A 21,128-nucleotide genomic window follows, 5' to 3' on the forward strand; every position below is an offset into this window, starting at 1 on the left:
AGACTACCATTCGGTGATATCAGACAAGGAGTCTGTCTTATTATAAATCATATCTTAAGCTTGGAATTGTGAAGAATAACAACATCTTCTTCCCAAGGACCCAGACAACATTTGTTTATCTAGTCTTTTACATAGTTCTTACCAATCTATGACTGTCAATATTTAAGGTTGTTGAACATAAGAACAATGGTTTACTTTTGACAAATGTTTAAACATTACACACAACAGAGTTATCTTCTTTGGGGAGCTTACGAGACGAATGATTGGTTGATTGATTGGTTGATTGATTGATTAATGACTTAGCCACGTTCTGAAAGTATTCAAGGACCTAGTAGACTTTTAAAAGATTAGCGACCCCAGGACCTACTGTCTTTCCTCTTTCTTCCGTTTTATGCAGATTGATACGAAATGTCTTTTCTTGTACACTAAGGACCATTCTATCACAGGAAAGACTTTGGTTGATTAATAGACGGGCAATCTTCTGCCGCTCCTGAAACCTCGGTGAAGGAAATGGGAAACCCTGGGGACACATCCATCTTTAGTACGGCTTTTACGAATCAATAAAAGAGTTCCCTGCAAGACTTATGCGCGCTCAAAAAAATCGACGCTGTCGCAGTTATCGGGGACTTTGACTGATGTATGAACGCGCTGCAGCATTTATTCATATCTCTGGAAGTTTTGCGGCCGGATACAAGTTAGAAAAGACTTCACTATTACGCTCTTAGTTACTCTTTATCAAATGAAGTAACATTTTAGTTTTGGGCTGATCTTCTACGCATTTCATCTCTTTTTCTCACTCGAAAATGTATATCCTAGGTCCCTAGGACTTTAAATGATGTAAACTGTATCTTTGTTATATACTTTGTCTGCCCCTTACCGCTTCCCTCATGACCTAAATCTAAAGCCGCCTGCAGACCGATTTGAGCTTCCCATGAATAAACAAAGGTCCAAACAAACAAACAAACAAACAAACAAACTGAAGCATGTTGTTAGAACACCTAGCTACACACGGCGGTGAAAGGTATAGTGCGGTGCAGGGAAATCTCAAGCCCTCAGCTTTCTAAGTCTACTATGCTCTGTTTCGTGAAACTAGACATTCACTGAAATCAATGCCGGGCATGCGTACCCATACATTCCCATCTACATAATGGAACGAAGAGCGTACCACCCAGAACGCCCTCTCTGTTACCAGTTCCATCGCCTCTTACTTATCGTCTAGCGTCTTTCGTCACCAAATTTCTACTTGTCGATATGTGCAGACTGATTTAGAGCGTCCCTAAAGAATCCTGACCTGCGGACCCTTAGATAAGGTAGTACAATATTGCACGACACAATGGATACATACATCACCAAGCTTATCAGGGCTCAACATTGGATACTTCTTTATGCTCCCTTTTTATGTTCTTCATCGAAGCGAACAGTAACCAATGTAACCCTGTGGTGGGGACAGACTAGTTGAGCGGAGACAGTTCATCATAAACTCACCTTGACCAGAAGTGAATGCCCGACCTTGTACTTGGGATTGCCAAGTTCTGTACGCCGTGTAAATCTCAGAAGTACACTCGTAGGTCTACATGGGTCTTCGAGTGCAAAGAACTTAAGAAGATAGTAACAAGAGAGCTCTACTTAAGAATGTCCTGTAAGTAGGTAAACAATAGTACAGACTATCAATTCATCTAGATCAGGGTGTGCAGTGTCTTCGTCCATAGACAGTACTGCTATAGACGAGCTATGCAAAGGTACTGATTGATCACTTATATACCCCAAATCAATCTCTATCACTGTGGATGTACATTGATGGTTATATATTGCTCAGTTAACTGAAAACTAAAAAGAGAATGGTATATAGCCTCATCAAGGGAGGGCTTTGATTATCTTCCAAGGACCCCGGCTTCATTACTGTCTCTGGAAATGATTGTTGATTGCCCATTTCCACGGCAGGTTAATACCTTTAATACATTATCATTCTTTCCGCTCCAACCTCCCGGGAAACTTCCGACGTTGAAAACTAGTGGCGAGTGGGGAAGTCGCACACTTAATTCTAAATCTATTTATTCATTAGCGGCACTAGGGGAAAGGGTGTTGGGGTGGGGGGTGGCTACCAAGTTGAATGTAGGTGGGCAAGGGGTCGGTCTATTGAGCCACTGGGACGAGTGAACAAGCTAAGTGTATGAAACAATAGTTAAATCAAATGGAAGATGAGCGGCACTTCATTTTGGATTGTAAACTTTACGATATAGAAAGAAAGGTTCTTTTCAAATGTATTAATAAGAAATTCCCATACTTAAACGCAACGGATAAATTCATATTTTTGTTGCGTCTAGAAAACCCTTGTATCAGAAACATGATCTGTTCATACATCTACACATGTACAAAGAAGCGAGAAGAAGTTGACTCTATTGACGTCTATTTGTTACCGGTTCCCGAGTTCACTTTAACTCGGGTTAACCAGGGGCCCGGACGTGCCCAAAAAATATCCCTGTGCAAAAAAAAAACGTTAACTACGCGGCGGGGCCCATTCTTCAATTGTGACTGTAGCGTAAGTTAAGAACACGTTTAGTAATAAGGGGAAGTTGGATAAACGGGCTATGATACACTGTCGGGTACTATGGTATTTCGTCATACATAGTACATAGCTTCTCGATCCCTCGCCTGTTGCAAATGTAGTTTTGATGCAAATTCTATCAACGCTATTCACCGCCCTTTCCAAAACTCTTTATTCAACGGACCATCGATTTGAGCCGTATCTAAAACCAGATATGACCACTACTGTACAGATCGGGTTGTGGTGTGTCCTTCATGGATCATTTCATATCTATATCTCCATTGCCCAAAATATCTTACTTCTTGCACAAATGCCATATCTATCTTTGTTCATCGATATTCTCGCGCTCTTAGACTGGTATTTTCTCCATTTTTTTAAAGTTACATACTTCTATACAAAATTTTATACAAACAATCAATTGCTACCCCTCATTATTCAATTTCCACCAGCAAAGGTCTGTCGAATGAGACAAAAAGTTCGCTCCATCTCCGACATCGACTGACCTATCTTACAGTGAAGTATGACCTGCTTTCCTCGCCGTTTTGCAGCCTAACCACTTTTTTAGCCCGCAAGGCAGTTGTAATCACAAAGATTGAAGATGAGTTACTTTTTTCCAATAAAGGTGGTGATATCAAGACGTGATTAAGGCCAGGAGCTTGTTGGATACCATTAGAGCCATGTCTGAATCAATGTGTCAACCACAGATCTCTAAGATGTATAGTGAAATTAGCCTAGTTTTCCACTTACATGCACGGAGTTCCTCGCGGCTGTGCTGTGTTATCAAGTTTGTTGGCTTTGATAAGTTGGCAGTCGTGGTGTCGAATTGAAATGCATGTCAAAAAGCACTCTACAGCGGATTTTCAGGCACGTTTGATCCACTACATTTGTCATTCTCTAGTACTCTACTGCTGTTTAGTCGGAAACTTTAAATTTTTCTTACGTCCAAATTTCGTGTTGGAATTAGTTTAGAATTTGTTCATAATGATTTCTACTGACACAGGTGACCAATGCCAATCTATTGCATATGTTAAGATACACGGTCAAAGTTTTTTTTTCCATTCTAAATACATTATCTCTTAATTTACGTTTATGCAGAACAATGGTAGACTATTTCATAAACAGGTTGCTGGCCCTCAAATATTTATGATTAAGGCATGGTGGATTTAGGATGACATAAAATCTACATAAGTCACTTCTAGTATATCGCTTTTAATGCTGATTCGTAAAGCCAACCTGAGCTGTAAGCAGATTACAGCTCGACTTTCATTTCAATATCCTGAATGTCAGTTTCAAAAAAATTACTTTGTTCCTCAACTCATATTGTTCATTACCCTCGGATAATTTCCATCTTTCAGGTTCAACTAGATATGAGTACAATTCTTCGTGAATTGTATCCTCGGTATATGCTGATGTGAAGGACCTTTGGGAAGGCACCGGGTTCTAAAACTGCTGGAGAATATCCTATTAACTCGCAGTCCACCGATAGACCTAACCTCAGAAGACCACGTCAGCCTGGGGAAAACTACTTTACGCTGAAATCCAGCCATTGCCGATGGCAGAAAAGATAGGTGGAAAACTACGATAGATAAAGTACGTGGGCTAGAGCACACCTTATCCCACAAGAGCGGCAAGTATCCTCCCAAATCCATCAGTGCCTCACCTTCTAGCTCTACAAACAGTGGGTTGACTTGCCAAAGAGGTGAGTTTAAAGTGACGTCTGGGGAGGCGACATGTGTGAACGCCCTACTTTTCTTCGCCGCCACTAGCCTTTTTATAGATTTGACGATGCCCTAACGGTAGGTTCATCAAAAGTTTGGAGAAAGACCTTCAAGTTGGTATATATTTATTGCCAATGCCATCATAGTAGTTCGAATATTTACAACCAACGCCAGAAGAACATGCACTCGCACTACGATGTATATGTGTTGTATGAACGATGTTTAAATCACACGTCACGTTTCGGTATACCCTGGAGCTAGTATATAGTACTTTTGAACATCAATTTTCAGTACAAGCACGCGCTAACCACTGAAACATTTCCCAGAGGTGAGGGGACGGGATTACCGAGGATTCCTCGCCAGCTTTCCGCGAGCCATAACTCCTGAAGAACATCCATCTTTGGTGACAGACGATGGAGATGCTGGTCCTCTGCAGCCCCTGCAAGATGACAGATTACGCAGGCGTTGAAACAGGGGAGATTCTCTTGTCGTTTTCGTCAATAAATCATTTTCAGACCTGTGATCAAAAACATGAATCTTCAGGGGACACGGGTCATCTCGTTGATCCATAGCTTTATACCACTGAAAGGAAATGTGAGTAAAAGTGTTATCAAAAAAATAAAAAGCGAGGAATCTACAGCTCCAGTTCTCTTTAAAGTTTAGAAACAGTTTGCTTGTTTGAACCTTTGTTTAGTCATGAGAAGCTCAAATCGGTCTGCAGGTCGCTTTTCATCGAGGTCATGAGGGGAGCGGGAAAGGCCAGGTAAATATATAGTAACAAAGATACAGTTTATATGATTTAAAGTCCTAACACATATGATTACACATACATGGTACGAAATTTTAGAGCTTGGTTCGTCTCCGTTTGTTTTGGTCATTTCTGATTTCTGTTGCGTTAAGAGTCTCTTAAAGGAAGCCAGGGTTGCAGCCGTGCATGTGTCTGGTGGTAGACTGTTCTAGACAGAGGGTCCACGGTAGCCTATGGATCTTCTGTGGGAAGCGTATCCTATGTCTTCCCTTGTTTTGAGGAGTACCTGATGTTAAAATGTACACCCTCCCACGCACACACACAACTTTCTGATTGATTTCAGCAGAGTAGAGTCCTGAGATTACAGGTTTCGATAGCCCCCTTTCTAATACTTTCCGGAGATTAAACAAATTTGGTCATGTATAGTAAAAAGGAACGGCTCTGTCATCCAGGTGTACTTATCGGCAAAGTGCACGCCTTCGGCGCTAATGATAGCAAATAATGAGTACAGTCCGCTAACAAATGTTTCTCCCGTAATCCTGATGAATTTAAGATATTGTTTGTAAATGTTACAAAGCGTACGTGGCCGAGAGCAGACTAATTCGTTCCTGGTAACTTATTTCTTTGTAACGTATGTAGCTATAATTCAGGGATAATCAATCACATATTGATGATCTCTGAATGATTCTAGAAATTGTTTTTCACAAATACATATTTGAATTGAATATCTGCCAAAATCTATTTGCTGTGGGGAACGAATTTCATTCCTAAATGTAGATTCGAGCAGCGATAACTGCAATACTATATTCCAATTGTCGAACATAAGTAATTACTTGCGTTTAGATATTGACATTGGTGATATGTTTCCCATCGTTATAGAAGATGATGCGTTTCCCGCTAACCAAAAAGCAACAATTTCGAACATCATTCTCTGTGTACCTAATCCGGAAATGCAACTTGTTGGGAGAAATTATGCTTCAATCATCAAATTCAGCTCATTTATATTTTCGTAATTGGCATGCGTTTTACTTTAATTGCTATCCATCCTCCCATTGTTTGGTGAATTGATGAAGCAAACCCTTGTTGAATGTACGGCTGTATGATAATAGGAACAAATAGTCACCAGGGATTGTAAAGCGTTCACAAACTGTAAGCCCCGACTTTAAGAAAAAACCCTGGGGGATGGCAATATTCATTGGTGTCAGGAATAATGTACGACATCGCCATGCATGTAAGAACGTCTAAGATGGTATCACTTGAAGACGGGAAAACAAATGATTTCATTAAGTAGGTGCCCATAAACCATAACAAATCAGTGAGAAAAAGTTGTTCGTTCAAAGTGGAGATATTTGTATAAGCTAAAGGCAGTTATCTGTGTAATAAAACAACGTGATACCACTATGCCAAACATTCCCTGAGGTGCCAATCATAAAACATGTGGAGTTAAGAAACCGCACGTACGCCAAGTCATGTGAAACACATTACACGTTCTATTCTCTTTGCCATTATGCCATGTTGATTCGACTATATGGATGACATCCTCTGGGAATCCAAACTGAAGCGAGCGTGCGAATAAAGAAAAAGTTTGGCAAAAAAAAAACGTCGCCTTCATTATCAAATGTACTTGTTCAAGAAGTATGAACAAATGACTAAAGACAAAGAGTATGGTATACCGAATAATAGATTATTCATTTTTGTTCTTTGACTAGTACTTTGGAATTGACGTAGACATTCTATGACATTAGTATCCGTTTTCCGAACTTATCTTCTATTTTCAATTTACGGCACATATTTGCACATTTTGCAGCTGTGTGGTACGATTTACAGTATGGTCGAAAACTTTGGATTTTTTTTTTGGTGTTTTATTTTTCTAACGGACGGAAATTGATGCGCCGCGGATGTCATCCATTTGCTCGAATCAACATGGCTTTAACCTCTAGCCGACTAGCGTACCCTTTTGGCACCGAATTTGTACTGGCTACCAGCTCAGGCAGCATGGCGAAGGTTAAGTAGACGGAAGGGGAATTCAGTGTAACCAAAAGAGAGGCTGTGACGCCGTATGGATGTCTATCTCCTTATATGGTGCTTGCACACATGTGATGATGACGTAGGAACTGTTCCTTGGTAGATTCGAATTTTCATATATGTTCTCATAGTCATATGATTATGACACAGGTACAGATTATGAACATGCAGATTGATACATGTATGTCTTCTGACTCTTCCAAGCTCAACCAACAAGTCGTCGCGTCCAATCACCCTATTTTTGCCCCCCATCACAGTACGTAGTGCACTATTCCTAGCAGGACCCTTGGGAAATGCAATTACAATTTACACCTATTTTCTCACTCAACTCATGTAAAAATGAGTACCTAGGGCTAGGGACGTCCTCTCGGAGTAAAGCAGGAGGCCCCGTGTTTGAGGAGGGCTGCACCTCGAACACGTGTAAAGAAGTCACCGCAATTAATGAAAGGATCCATCCCGATGTGAGTGGATCAAACCTTGCAGTCTAGTCTGACGTACCTTGTACTTACTGTAAAAAAAGGGCTGTTACGCCTAAAGGCGGTTTACCGGTTATGCGAAACAAACTAGACTATCCATGGCCACCTGTTGCTGATCATATTCTGTGCACGCATACACTTGGCTGGATAGGATATTATGATACATGTATCGGGACTTAACCGATTTCCACCAACTATTTCTAGACATCCCACTGGCAGTAGAAATACTATCAAGTGTTTGTTCGCCTCGTAAAAAAGTGCGTAGTTACTCATTGTTAACATCAAATTGTGATCCATTTCGTTTGTATGTACTCTGTTGACGAATTCAAGAGCGCCGCAAGCAGTTTTCATAATAACTGCAAGGAGAAACCCTCGACAGAATCGTCTGAAAACAACGTGTACAAAACATCAATCTCCACATTATAAATCGGTCAGAATACTTTTCCTTTCCTCTCCAAATGTTGATAACCAAACTACACACTTCAAAGTTGGCTCGTGAATTTGTTTTATTGCTAACGTTGGCAGTTCTGGCACACGGACCACAGCTCGACCTTGGAGACGCTGGACTGCGCTCCAGTTGGACCCGCTTATCACTGTACAACAAATACTGCCACAAAGAGACGCGGCAACACAATCATTTCGTGCTTATGAGCTGATAACAGCTGCATTGTGAGTTCTAGTGGCGAGATCTGGAGTGAACCAGCTATGTGTAAGGAGATCTAGATAAGACACCGGTACCCTTTCAACCCATAGTTCTTACCATGTCCACATGTTAAACATATAAGTGGATGAACAGTTGACTAAAAGGCCATTTTTTCCAAGATAAAACATATATATCCACATGAGATAAAGAATGACAAGTATTGTTCCTTTGTCTATGAATAGATTTCATTTTTCTTATACCCGAGGAGCGATTCGATCCATTGTTTGGCTAATGTTCTAGAGCGCACATAGTTTGCTTCTCTGTATTCAAAGGAACTTTGCAGCAAGAAACAAGCCCTACACGTATTTCATATGCCATATCTTATACAATCGTCTTAAAATTACGGCGTTTCTAGCATTGCAATTGCCTGTTACACGACTTAACGCCTACAAGTCGTTTCAAATTTGGCGCGCGATAACCAGACTCATCAGCTGTTCTATTCATATGCAAATGAGCGTCACCCGTTGCCAGGGCCGACCAGTCCATGTGTTCGGTTGTTCCAGCTGACAGGGCTCGCTTCCCCTGCCTGTCCTCGGCTTTACCACCTACATTACCCAACTATATGGTGATGTAGCGTGTGAAATTGTAATCGGATTATCACAGCAAGAAAGTCGACTGTAAAATGGCTAAGAAGAGTTTCACGGGGGCACCGTTCGGCGTTCAAACCGCCAGGTAAGTTTTGTGTTGGTTGTAACCGAACCCTGTCTGCTTCATTGGGCCCATTTTCAATCACGACCGACTGTTGCGCGCCGCTGAATTTCTGATTCTATCTCGCCCTGTTGCAAAACATTGGGGGAATATTCATAGAGGTAGCATTCGTTTGTTAAAACGTTTTTGCAATATCCATGATTTCAAGCTGTTGTTTTCTATTGTCGCGGTCATGTTGTGCTGTGTTGTTTATAGAACGGCCTTTCTCACTAGGGTCACAATTTATGTGATTTTCCTCTTTCAAATGTGGATTACAGCTTGTGACAAATATAATCTTAATTCACTGTTTGTCCTAACTTCCACCGAATCCTTCACATAAGAAGCCAGGATTTATCAATTCTACGGTCTGGTGTTTACGAAAGAATCATGCCGTTTCAAAATCTTATCCAGTTGCTTGAGTAATTATTTTTGGCGTAATCATGCCGTATTGTTCGTATGTAGACAGTTGATTTAATTATTTACGCCAAAACAATACACGTCTCTCTTTCTCGGTCGAAGCAACAAAGAAATCCGTCGATACAAAGTTTCCTGTGTTGCCAAGGGACTTCTTGTGCTATGTCGCTATGTTTAAAACGTTGTGATGCATTCAAAGTATTTCTGCTGTACGCGAGTTGAAATGTTTAACCATGCAACAATGCAAAATACTGTTACAAAAATACAAGTGGCGTCTTTCAAACATAGTAAAACTTGGGTCCGTGACTTGCACTGCATATTTTCACAATTGTAGAATATGACCAACGAATATGTCAAGCCCTGACATATATATAATCATAGTCATCTTGCCTACGTGTACATGTAACTAGCACAAGCCAAATTATGCAAACAACATTCAGGACATGCAAACTAAACTAAAGGGAAGAAATACAGTAAATAGAAGATCTATGTAAACTGTCAAAAAAATTAGCTATATTTTTTCTTTAGTTTCAATATTAGTGGCGCAATATATAAACATTCCTTGCTTGAACAGGTGTTGTTTCATTGAAATGATAGGATAATTTTATCGTTAGCTTCAATGGCTTAGTAAGGTGAGTTCTAAACCAGGATTATACAAAGTGTGAATGGTTGGCATTAAAAGTAGCAAGGACATAATGTCCTTGAAAGTAGCAACCAACAACTATCTATAAACTAGCAAATCTGATAACTATCATTTTGTCAAATCTCTATTTCAATTTCCAAAAAGAATGACAAAAAGAAAAAGGTAAAGAAAAGATAGTGCCCTTGAAAAAGTAAAGAGGGGGTTGCCCTGTGTGTTTGTGAAGTAACTAACCCCCATTCATCCATTTATAAGGGAGCTATTGTGTTCTGGAACATGCTAATGTTACATGAAGAATGAGGTCACGAAAACACCATTCACTGGATGGCATTCTGTAGATAGACAACCATGTACTCCCAAACTATGGAAACTTAGTAAAAAAGACCAGCCTGTAAAAATGTATGAATATGGGAAATCATAATATAAAACAAGATTTGAACAGAGAACACAAGCAAGGGCCCATTCACACTTGTGCATACATTCAAGTTTAAGTCGGTATGAGTTGTATATTCTTTAGGTCTAGGTAAAGTTTGTGGCTGAGGAAGTCATTTTTTTTGTTCCATAAGCAGGTTGCACAACAGTGGGTCAAAGTAGGAAATAACTTCTTCCCAGCAAGTTTTTCCTTAAGGCTGCACCAAGTAATTTTTATGGATGACGTCCTTTGGAGACCCTAAATCTAATGCGAGAGCGCGGAAAAAAAACAAGAAGGGCCGAAAAAAACAAGATGCCTAGATTTGAAATATAATAGTTGACGACACGTTAGGACGCAAATTGAATGAGAGAACACAGTGTAACAACTAACAATTCTTTGATCCATCATGAAAAAAGCAATAATTTGAATAAATCAGTTGAAGTTAAACAGCAGTTGTTGTCCTGTCCTGTTTCTTTCCATATCCCATTGATTTTGCAGGCCTGCAGAAATATATTAAATAAAAAAGGAACTCTTTGGTCATAGTTACAGGAAGCGCAATTTCTTTTTTTTTTTTTCTTGGAACAGACCAAAATCAATGCGCGCGCGGACGTCATCCATAGAAATTATTTGGTGTAGCCTAACAACCAAAAAAAAATATCAATACGCAACCATACAAAATTGAATAAATGCAGAAGTGTGAACGGGCCCTAACATTGGCATCTACTAGAGTCAATTCCATGTCACCGAGAGGGTTTTCAGGTAATATTGCTAGTGAGTTCAAACAATTTTAGATAAAAGACTATTCCAGTCAAAATAGTTCTAAATTGTTCAAACAATCAAGAAAGAAAGTTTGAACATGTTTGAACTTATTTACATATGTTGGAACTATTTGGAAAGTAATTGCACAAATATCTCTTTATTTAGAACAATTTTCAAACATCTATGTGATTGTTTCACTGTTCGAACATGTTGGAACAATTTGCATCATTTTTCAAATGGTAGATCTGGGTTATTGCCCCCATAAAAGTAGGTGCTAATCGCACTCTATTGTCCGCCTCTGTATATTTTTAGATTTCACGTCTGGACTTTTGTCTTGAGGTGTCAATGCATGCCACCCAGGCCTAATCCCCTATACTTTGAAGGGATGTGTGAATTGCTCTGTTCCCATCCCACTGACCCAGTTATACCATGTTGTTATAATGTTGGAACATGTAGGAACAAATGATCAACCTATTTTCCAACAGTTTCGAAAATAATACAAATAACATGTGCAATGTTAGAAATTTGTCTAACATGTTGGAACACAGCAGAAACTATTAAGAACATCAAATGAATGTTGGAAATTGTTCTAAACAGTCACTTATCTCCCTTAGATTGTTACAAAGGTTTTGCAAATGTTAGAACAAAAGGCAACAAACACCCTCTCGGTAATGTGGAATTGACTCTAACTATGTAAATTCATCTTCCTAAAACTGATTTCACAATGAAAGAAATTATTGTCCATCCTTTTAAAGTAGCCAGATCTACAACATTTTCCTGCAAAATAAGCCCAGAATCAATGCCTGAATACATGACATTACTATTGTATGACCATAAAGACACACCATGTCTTTTCCCATTGATATCAGTGTGAGCAATGTTACCTTACTGACAGCATGGCATTGTTACATGAACGTGACTATGAATTATGCAACATGGCATCTCCAGTGGGAATTTCTTGTGAACAGTGATATCATAATATCCTCATGTGTCTTCCTTTTTGCTGCCAAGATACGTCTAGGCGTATCTGTATAAGTCAGACGGTATAATATCGTCAATATGTCAGGATATAGACGTTTGTGTTAAGCTTAGCTTTGGCAGACATTTTTCATCAGTTTCATCTGTAGTATGGTTGACATATTTCTAAACTCTTGTTTTAAGTATAATACAGTTAGGCATTCAACACTGCTAGTTCAACAGTCATATTGGGTATAATATTTGTTTTGCAAAAAAATTACAAAATGGCTATGATACATGCCAGTTCCATGTTGCACCGTAAATCGAAAAAAATATTTCACTGGTTCTATGTGCATGGTTTCCCAGCTTTCATCTTTATAAGTATTTAGCATAACTGAATTTAAAAGTTTGCCCTTACAATGCAATAGCATAATTCTTTACCATCCCCTCCAGAAATGTCAGAATGGACTATCCCAAACAGGTGTATACCTGACACCTGTTAGTTACACCTGCAGTGCCCAGCAACCAGCATGGCACTGATTACAAAACCCCACCTCCACTCAAGCGGAAAACAAGCTACCACTCCCTATTAGATTAAAATTCTTTCGACCAAAAGACTTTGGCTTGATCCAGGGGGTACATTCAATATTGTCTTCAGTTGCTTATGGTCACAAATCTTCACTGCAAATATGGGGACAAAGAATCGGGTGTTTGTCTATGAATTCAGTCCAATAGTAGAAGGATCAGTTCAAGTAGCTGAGCTCCTGTCTGTTCCAGACACCTCAAACATACTAGTATAAACAACATCTGGTGTGTTGAAATTATGTTGTAGACAATGTGGTCAACTTTCTGTAAGTCATTTTTTTATAAATTAAGAAAGATATTTCAGCAACATTTTACATGTAATATGCATACAAACTTGTGCATCTCTTAATGAATGAATCTTTTGTAACTAGCATCAAACAATACTGTTAAAACATGTTAGCTATTAAAGCATTGTCGATATCATTGAAGATATCACTGAATGAAAACTACATTGAGAAGAACAAAACAAGTTGCAAAATATGCTTTTCTGCCCTAAGAATTGGAAACCTCTTGATACTCCAAATTTCCCATACAAGGTGCATTCACTGCTACTGACATATCTACCTACAATTACATCTTTTGTGTCTTTTGTTCAGCATTAAAAGGTTACAGTTTTGACAGCAGCCTTTATGTTGGCTTAGTCCTTTCTCTCTCTGCTTGCTGAAAAACATTTGCATGTCTGGAATCCTTAATTTGACTATGGTTGCTTTTACAGGTAAAGCTTTTACGGGTGCAAGTTTTTTTCTCACTATTGTGCCCAACAGTAACAAAAGCAATACACACAGTAACAACTTTTGACACAGTACACCAAGGAGGTTATAACTATCTGCTATAACCTCCTTGAGTACACTTAGTAAGTGCGGTTGCCAGGATATTAGTTAGTTTTTATGGGAAAATATATCTGAACATGAAAGGTTTATACACATATACAGGCATTATAGGGGGCATCTGATACATAGTAACCATCCACTCTACCAAACAGACCATTCAACTACTTTACACGGTACTGAATAGGCCATTCTAGAAGTCAGTAAACACTTGAATGTATGTTTGGTGGATACTACTCCAAAAGATCCCATTAGCCATCCAACTACAAGAAACAAAAGAATTTCAAAGTATTTGTACCTGTTTATAATGTATGTTCCTGCTAGTTGATAAAATACTGTTAATGGTAGCTGAGTCTATAGCCTGGGTACCATCTTACATAGTAAACGCTGGCTCAATCTTTTCGCTTGCTAACCACGTTTAATAGCAAGCGAAAAGATTGAGGCAGTAATAATACTTGGGAGGATGGTACCCAGTCAGTATAATGTCCCTAAAGATATCTACATGACTGTACACGGTAGGGTCAAACAATTAGCTGTTTTCCCTAAGGGGTAAATACATTACTATATCTTTGTTTTAAGTGTCCACCTCAAGAGTACACAGCTGTTTTACCCGAGCACCCTCTTACACCACTTCATGAGGAGGTTACGTTGTATCCAATCACCGAACACACTACTTCATCTAACTTAGTGGTCTCTCACAGGGACAAATGAGTGTGTCGTGTGACTCGAAGAAGGCCATTTGGAGCTAATTTCTTGTCTTGTGGAAGTTGATAATACATTGATGATATCAATCACCTTAGATAAGTGGCATTATGGTTAGTCTTTTTAAGACAAAAGCTACATGTGAAGGGCTGAATGTCAAGAAGGGAATTAGAAAGGGACCTTTTATTGTTTGCTTAGTTAAGGCATTACAGTTCGATCTCTGCATGGATTGCAGGAACTTTACAGATGTAACTAGTGTACGCCACCCAAGTCTCCTTGTTTACGTTTTGGAATTTGGTAATGAGACCACATCAAAACTGTTGATAAGATCAGGACTGTCTCCAGGCCAGCTTTAATTTTTTTTCGTCCCAGTCATTGTTTGGGAGCCCATATTGCTAAATTTCATTGTTTAAAAAATCTGTCATTTTAAACTGACAGAAATACATTTTCAACAATTCCATGCCATGTCCATGAATAAGATGGAGTTGATAAAGTGTTGATGAAGTTGATTCATTGATATGATGTGTAATATATGATGTTGACCCAATTTGTTATGTTGTCAAGAATATTCTGTTGTATAACTGCAGGTTTGATGTTGCCGCTGTGCACCCCAAGAGTAAGAAGCCAGGAACCTTCACACAAGTTCCCTACGACAAGTATTCCACAACAGATCTGGTGAGAAAACAATTTAAGACACAGTATACCTTGTACCCCATTATTTTGTCTCTTTGATATCAATGCTTTGTATGCAAAATTTGAAAAGCATGAGGTATTACTTAACATGGAGCTTAGCACAATGTAACAATTTACTGTTCCTTTAGAATATACTTACTAAATACTGTGTCTTCCCAACAACAGATTGTTTAATATCATGATTGTCTAGATGTCAAAGGGGGCCTGCATGAGGTACTAAAATTCTTCATGGGCATAACATGTCACAAAGATTTCAGAAATATCTCCAACACATTAAGTTAGATTTAACCTGACCAGCAAATTACCCTTTACCACGTATTGAAGACTTTGTGGTACAATTTCTTAAATTGAGCAAAATCAAAGACACTGAAGCTATCATAAGGACCTTGTTGCGGGGCAAGTCATTATTAAGCTGATGTGTTACGCCAAAGGGTGTTATACTGGCTAATTATAGAAACAGATACAGACAGATAAAGGGAGCAAGGGGCCAGCCAGCACCTGGCCTGGCCATTAACCTTCTCCCTACTGCCTAACTCCGTAACCAATAGGGGATTGGGTGCCAAACGGCTACTTCAGTAAGCTAAAGGTTAAGGCAAAGCAGCTGATCATGCTGACAGTACCCTTATTTGATTTTACAGAAGAGGAAGCTGGGCCCCGGTGTGTACGAGGTCTATCCCATAATCGGCGCTTTCAGCCAACGGCAGGTGGAGGAGCGCGCCGACGGACCAGGATGGGAGCGGGCGTACGAGACCCAGCGAATGGCCGCCCTACCGCATCTACTGAACAGGGACCACTGGGAGAGAAAACAGAGACAAGTAAGAGATCTTTACAACATGTGATGTAGGGACTTGTAGTAGAATTCTATGGATGGGAAACTTAATGTCAATGGAAAGTTAGGATACCTGAGGGTAAAGGAGCATTCATTGAAGCATCTTATGCATTAAGTGCCGGATGTTTGAGTATCACAAGGCAATATAATAAGAAAGCTTATTTATGAAACACTGTTTAGAAAAAGTATACAGACAATAATTACATTATGAAAAAAGATTTAAGCAGTCTGTTACATTGTCATCCAATCCACCGTTATCACAAAGTAAATAGATACAATGAATCTACATGAACTTTAATAGAAATCTGTTAGTAAGCAGTGGTTCCAACATTGGAAAACCAACTTGAAGCTTTTCCTTAGAACATATGAGTTACTGGTATTTTCAACATTACATCTATATTCATGAATATCTCTTGTTCATTTGCCAGAAAAAAATGCTGGGACCCGGCACCTATGAGGTTCAGGCGCTGGACTTTGTGAATGCCCTGGACCAGAAACCTGCCAGTGTGAGAGGCATCATTCAGACGAAGGAGCAACGATTCAGGGAGAGAGTTAAGGTAAACCTCAGCTTCTTCTTTATGATTGTTTATCTATAGAAATGACATTGATATCAATAATAAAAGCCTGATACTATTATTAGTACTACAGAAAAAGACTAAACCCATGCAATATTAAGGCAATGTTTCCAATGACAACTAGAATCAATAAGATAGATTAATTACTATACACATGCAACATTGAGACAATGTTTCTGATCACAACTAGAATTAATAAGATAGATTAATTACTATACACATGCAACATTGAGACAATGTTTTTGATCACAACTAAATTGATAAGATAAAGTGACTCTATGGTTTAAAGACATGTAGCATGGGTCTGTAATGCAAAGACTATGGGTCTGTAATGCAAAACATACATACTGATCACAACTCTAAGATATGTGTGATAAAGATAAACAAAATGTACATGCCTCTGCATTTCTTAGACTTAGACATGATGGAATCATGAAATAACATTAGTCACAATTATATCATGAAATAACATTAGTCACAATTACAGCAAGCTCTATTAGTTCTGATAACACTCTAAAACCTGACATAATACATGTAATCTTAAACCTGCAAATAATCTCGAAAATAATATGTGTACCATACCACCAAAGAAAAGACTGGAGTCAGTCAAGGGAGGGATTCCTCCATTGGAGCAAAGACCCCCTGACATAAGTGAGTGAGACACCATACCATCAGTGCCTTATAATTTCTTACTGTAAGGTATGATAACCCTGATAACACTGTTTTTTTACACCTGAACAGTGGGAGGAGACCCCTGGCCCTGGGACGTATGGAAAGGGAGGCATCCCAGCTGCTGCTAAGGAAGAGAAGGCCCAGGAGTCTGCCAGCAGGGTGGGACTGCTGAGCTCTGGGGCACCCTCCTCCAGGACACTGCCTATTGTGGTAGGTCAACTTCTGATCTGTTTAACTCTCTGCTGCGCAAGATGACTAATCAGTATCAGTTAGTTCATAGATGAGATGGAAGCAGGGAGAAGTTTAATGAAAGCCTTGAAAAGTGTATCTATCTTAGGTAGGTCAAGGGATAGGTGAGGTGAGGTATCTATCTATATGTTGTGCACAATTGACCCCAATGTTATCATAGAAAATGCTATCTGAAATATCAGTTTATTGCACTGGTCTATCAATCTTATTCTAACATAGATTTAGATGTGAAGTCAATGTCACCTGCAGTACACTTCAAGTGTCAGCAGGCTCTATAGAGATCTGGACTGCTCCTGACACTATGAAGAACGATGTAGAAAAAAAGTTTAACTCTTCACCGTTTAGCACACTGAAGTAGCAATTTTGGCACCCCACTTTCTATTAGTTACCAAGTTAGGCAGCAGAAAGAAGGTTAAAACATGAATGGAGCAAAATTGATCACGATTCAATAGAAATATAGTATCTGAAATAGTAACTACACAGTGTACTAGTATTCATGACATCACACATAGTGATCTAATTCCTGACACTGTGCTTGGTTCAGGGAACGGACTTGGCGCCTGGCAGGTACGAGAGGAAGAGTTTTACGGAGGAGCTGTCGGACAGGATGGTGAGCAAGCGGGGACCGTACGACCTCTTCACCGGAGAACGCAACAAACCCATCACCGTGGGACACTTTGCCGTACCTGTGAGTCAAAATCAGCCATTGCATGATATTAGAGCTTCATACTTTGTTTTTTTTAGTGCACTGTGTTCTTGCTGAATTCGACACCATTAAAGTCAATGTATTGATGTTATCTTCTGTCATTCCTGCTTAGTATTACCACCTTGGACATTTGTAGATACAGTATTATTGTAAAAATGTAACATCAAAATTGCAAAATTAATGTAAAGATCAATCTCAGTTTGTCTCGTTATTGCCACTTTAGAATAAGGATATATCAAACAGCAAGAACAAATCACTTATAGGCATCGTGTTGGCATATAATGGTTAAAGGGTGTTTGGCCCAAGTTACATGCCATTGATGTTGACTGGCCTTGAAAAAGGCACTAAACACAACTTTCCTCACTCCACCCAGGTGTAAAAATGGGTACCTGACTTTGGTTGGGAAGGCAGTGGAAGGAGAGGGTTGGGCTCCGCCTCCCAAAACCGTGTCCTTGACACAGTGGATAACAACTCACTGCCCCAACTGCCTCAAAAAGGCTATGGGACTATATACTATCACCTTTTTTTTAGTACAAATCACAAAAGCACAATCTGAACCTACTTCAACAATTCATCAAAAACTCGTCATCAGTTATGGACCTGGTTTCTGATTCATTGAGACTTTTACCCATGTTTTAACCTTACTAACTTCTATATTCTCCACCCTAGAAAACCACCAACCTGGGACCTGGCGAGTACGAACTGAAGAGTTTCCTGGTGAAGTGGGCGGACGAACACAACACGCACAAGGGCAAGTTCAGCAAACTCACCCAGCACCCCAAGATCCCCGGGGACAGGATATACTGTCACACTTTGTCGCAGTGCCCCAGACCTGAGGTAAATAAACAAGCAAATAAATCGTCTAGAGCTGCTGAAATAGGATACAATATGTATTTGATATCTATCTATTTTATTTTATGTCATTTTTATCCAGGGTTGCTCAGCTCAGTGATTAACATTGCTTCGCAGTGGAGACCTGCGTCATAAATTGTATATGAGAATGGCCAGGAATAATCATTAGATACATGACAGGACCAATATGTCAGACAGTAATAAAGAACAAAAATCAATCTATGTTTATAACATAATCATGATCATAATATCATCAAATGAATTTGATGTTGGACTATTTTTCTGACATGCAACCAGCTCTAGAGAGATTGTTAGGATTTTCAAACCCAACATCTGCTTGGAGATTATTACATGTACCAAATTGAATGCAAATGTGGGACCAAGCCATCACTGTAACCAAGGACATCCTATATAATGTCCTTGCTGTAACATATTGACTTTTTCCTCATGCACAATCACAACGCACCATATGGTGTGTTAAACTTGTTTTTTGTTCCTTTCTCCTTCCAGGGAACCCCAGGTCCTGGTACACACTCACCAAAAGAGATCCCCACAGCCTCGGCACACCACCTGCCTGCCTTCAAGTCTTCTGCTGAGCGCTTCGACAAACGAGCCAACAAATTCTTCCTGGGAAGTACAGTAAGTAACACTAATGCAAAGGTTTTAAGTTGATTCAATGTTTTATCAGATGGTCTCTTTTTTACATGTTTTAAGTAGAAAACTTCTGGAACTTTGTTAGTGTACTGTTGAATGAATTCTAGTGACCACAAGAGTCATGTAACTGATCTGAGTCCTCAAACACTAGATGAAACAAAATAAATCATTTCAGTGACTCTTTCCATTTGACAATCCCTCTCCTAATGTATTTCATTATTAGTTTAATAGTATATAATACTGTTGTCAATTATGGAATGTCAATCTTGATTGGTAGTTTCTACTTTGAGATTTGCCTTTCCACTTCCTTTTCCAGAATCCTGTAGGCCCAGGCCGGTACGAGGTGCGACGTTGGGAGCGTGCACAACACGTCAACGCCAACAGTAGCGTCTTTAACTCTAAGACATCGCGGCAACAGAGTCTGAGCAGGAAGAAGTTCATGAAGTGAGTCACTTTTAACTTTCACAAAAGACATTGTCAAGATTAAAAAGTGGAATCAACATTTAGCAGTGATAGACATTAAAAGTGTATAAAGTTAGATACAGGTTAAGTACATACGGTATATGAAAATTGCCAAAGATGTACATATACATGTAAGTTACTGGGTAGACACTTTTTCCAGAAAAGCAGTGAACTAATTTTGCTTCTTTTCACTATCAAAAGTGTTGTCCTTCACAAAAATATAGAAGAGGAACTTTGCGTTAATTGAAATTTAGGATTTGATTGATTTTTCTCTAAGAAGGAAAACAGTAATTCAGTGGTAACACAATCTTTCCAGATTATAATTTCTTACACATTTCTTATACATAATACACAATCTCCTTTGTATATAACCTAATATTTCTAACCGTCACCTTTTTTTTCAGTGAGAGAATCCGAATGAAGGATGTACGTGTACAAGACCGGGTCTTCATCGTAGAACCACAAACACCAGACACTTACCTGATGAACATGAACCAACCACAGGCAGTTGCTGTAGCTTAGTTGTAACAACACTACACTGTTGTTACAACTATTGTAGTGTTGTTACAACTATTTTGTAATAGGAAAAAGAATCATTGAAAAAATGTTGGTAATATTATGTCTTTTTCATCTAACTCACACCTGTAATGCTGAATATCTCAGTCATGGTATCAAACTATACAAGGATACATCTGAATGAAAAAAGGTTATTTTTACATTTACTGTTGAAATAAACAGGGTATGTACAAATTATGTAACAGCATAGGATGCTGCTATGGGTTAAAAGTTATTGCTGCTAATGACTGATTGTGAAAAAAGAAAACATTGTGAAGAAGGCACATCAAATATTTTGATATAATTTTAATAAGTCTTCATAGTCTGACAATACAAGTGAACTATTGTCTACTGATTAAGAAATAAAAGAGAGACATCTTTCTTGAATATCCAAACAAACAAGTCATAGATTTGAACTTGAACATGTAAATTTTGTTATGTGCCTTCAGGGAAAGTGGGGTTAGAAAGGTGTTATCAGAGGAATGTTTGGGAGTATATAAAGCCATTGTTTTGAAGTTGTTGTGTGCTTTTGCTGCTACATACAGTAGAGATATCATATATTTTCTGTAAATATACAAGTCCAATTAGTACTGTTCAATGCATCTCAATTTCTTTGTGGCATGAAATATTGAATACCGTCCCTTAAGGTTTGTGGAAAAATAAAAACTTGTTATTACAAAACC

At 39.0% G+C, this 21,128-nt stretch overlaps 1 protein-coding gene across 1 annotated transcript; it reads left to right on the plus strand.

The window, feature by feature from the left end:
- The first annotated feature begins 8,715 nt into the window (after window positions 1-8,715).
- On the plus strand, window positions 8,716-20,471 carry LOC136444224 (ciliary microtubule-associated protein 2-like). Its single transcript, XM_066441731.1, has 10 exons — window positions 8,716-8,887; window positions 14,786-14,873; window positions 15,530-15,706; window positions 16,149-16,277; window positions 17,037-17,177; window positions 17,761-17,904; window positions 18,592-18,759; window positions 19,285-19,413; window positions 19,745-19,872; window positions 20,295-20,471. Exons 1-10 carry the CDS (start codon window positions 8,838-8,840, stop codon window positions 20,410-20,412), a joined length of 1,272 nt encoding a protein of 423 aa, XP_066297828.1. The 5' UTR covers window positions 8,716-8,837; the 3' UTR covers window positions 20,413-20,471.
- Window positions 20,472-21,128: the final 657 nt, after the last annotated feature.

Source organism: Branchiostoma lanceolatum, chromosome 11, assembly GCF_035083965.1.
Source record: "Branchiostoma lanceolatum isolate klBraLanc5 chromosome 11, klBraLanc5.hap2, whole genome shotgun sequence".
Taxonomy (NCBI): domain Eukaryota; kingdom Metazoa; phylum Chordata; class Leptocardii; order Amphioxiformes; family Branchiostomatidae; genus Branchiostoma; species Branchiostoma lanceolatum.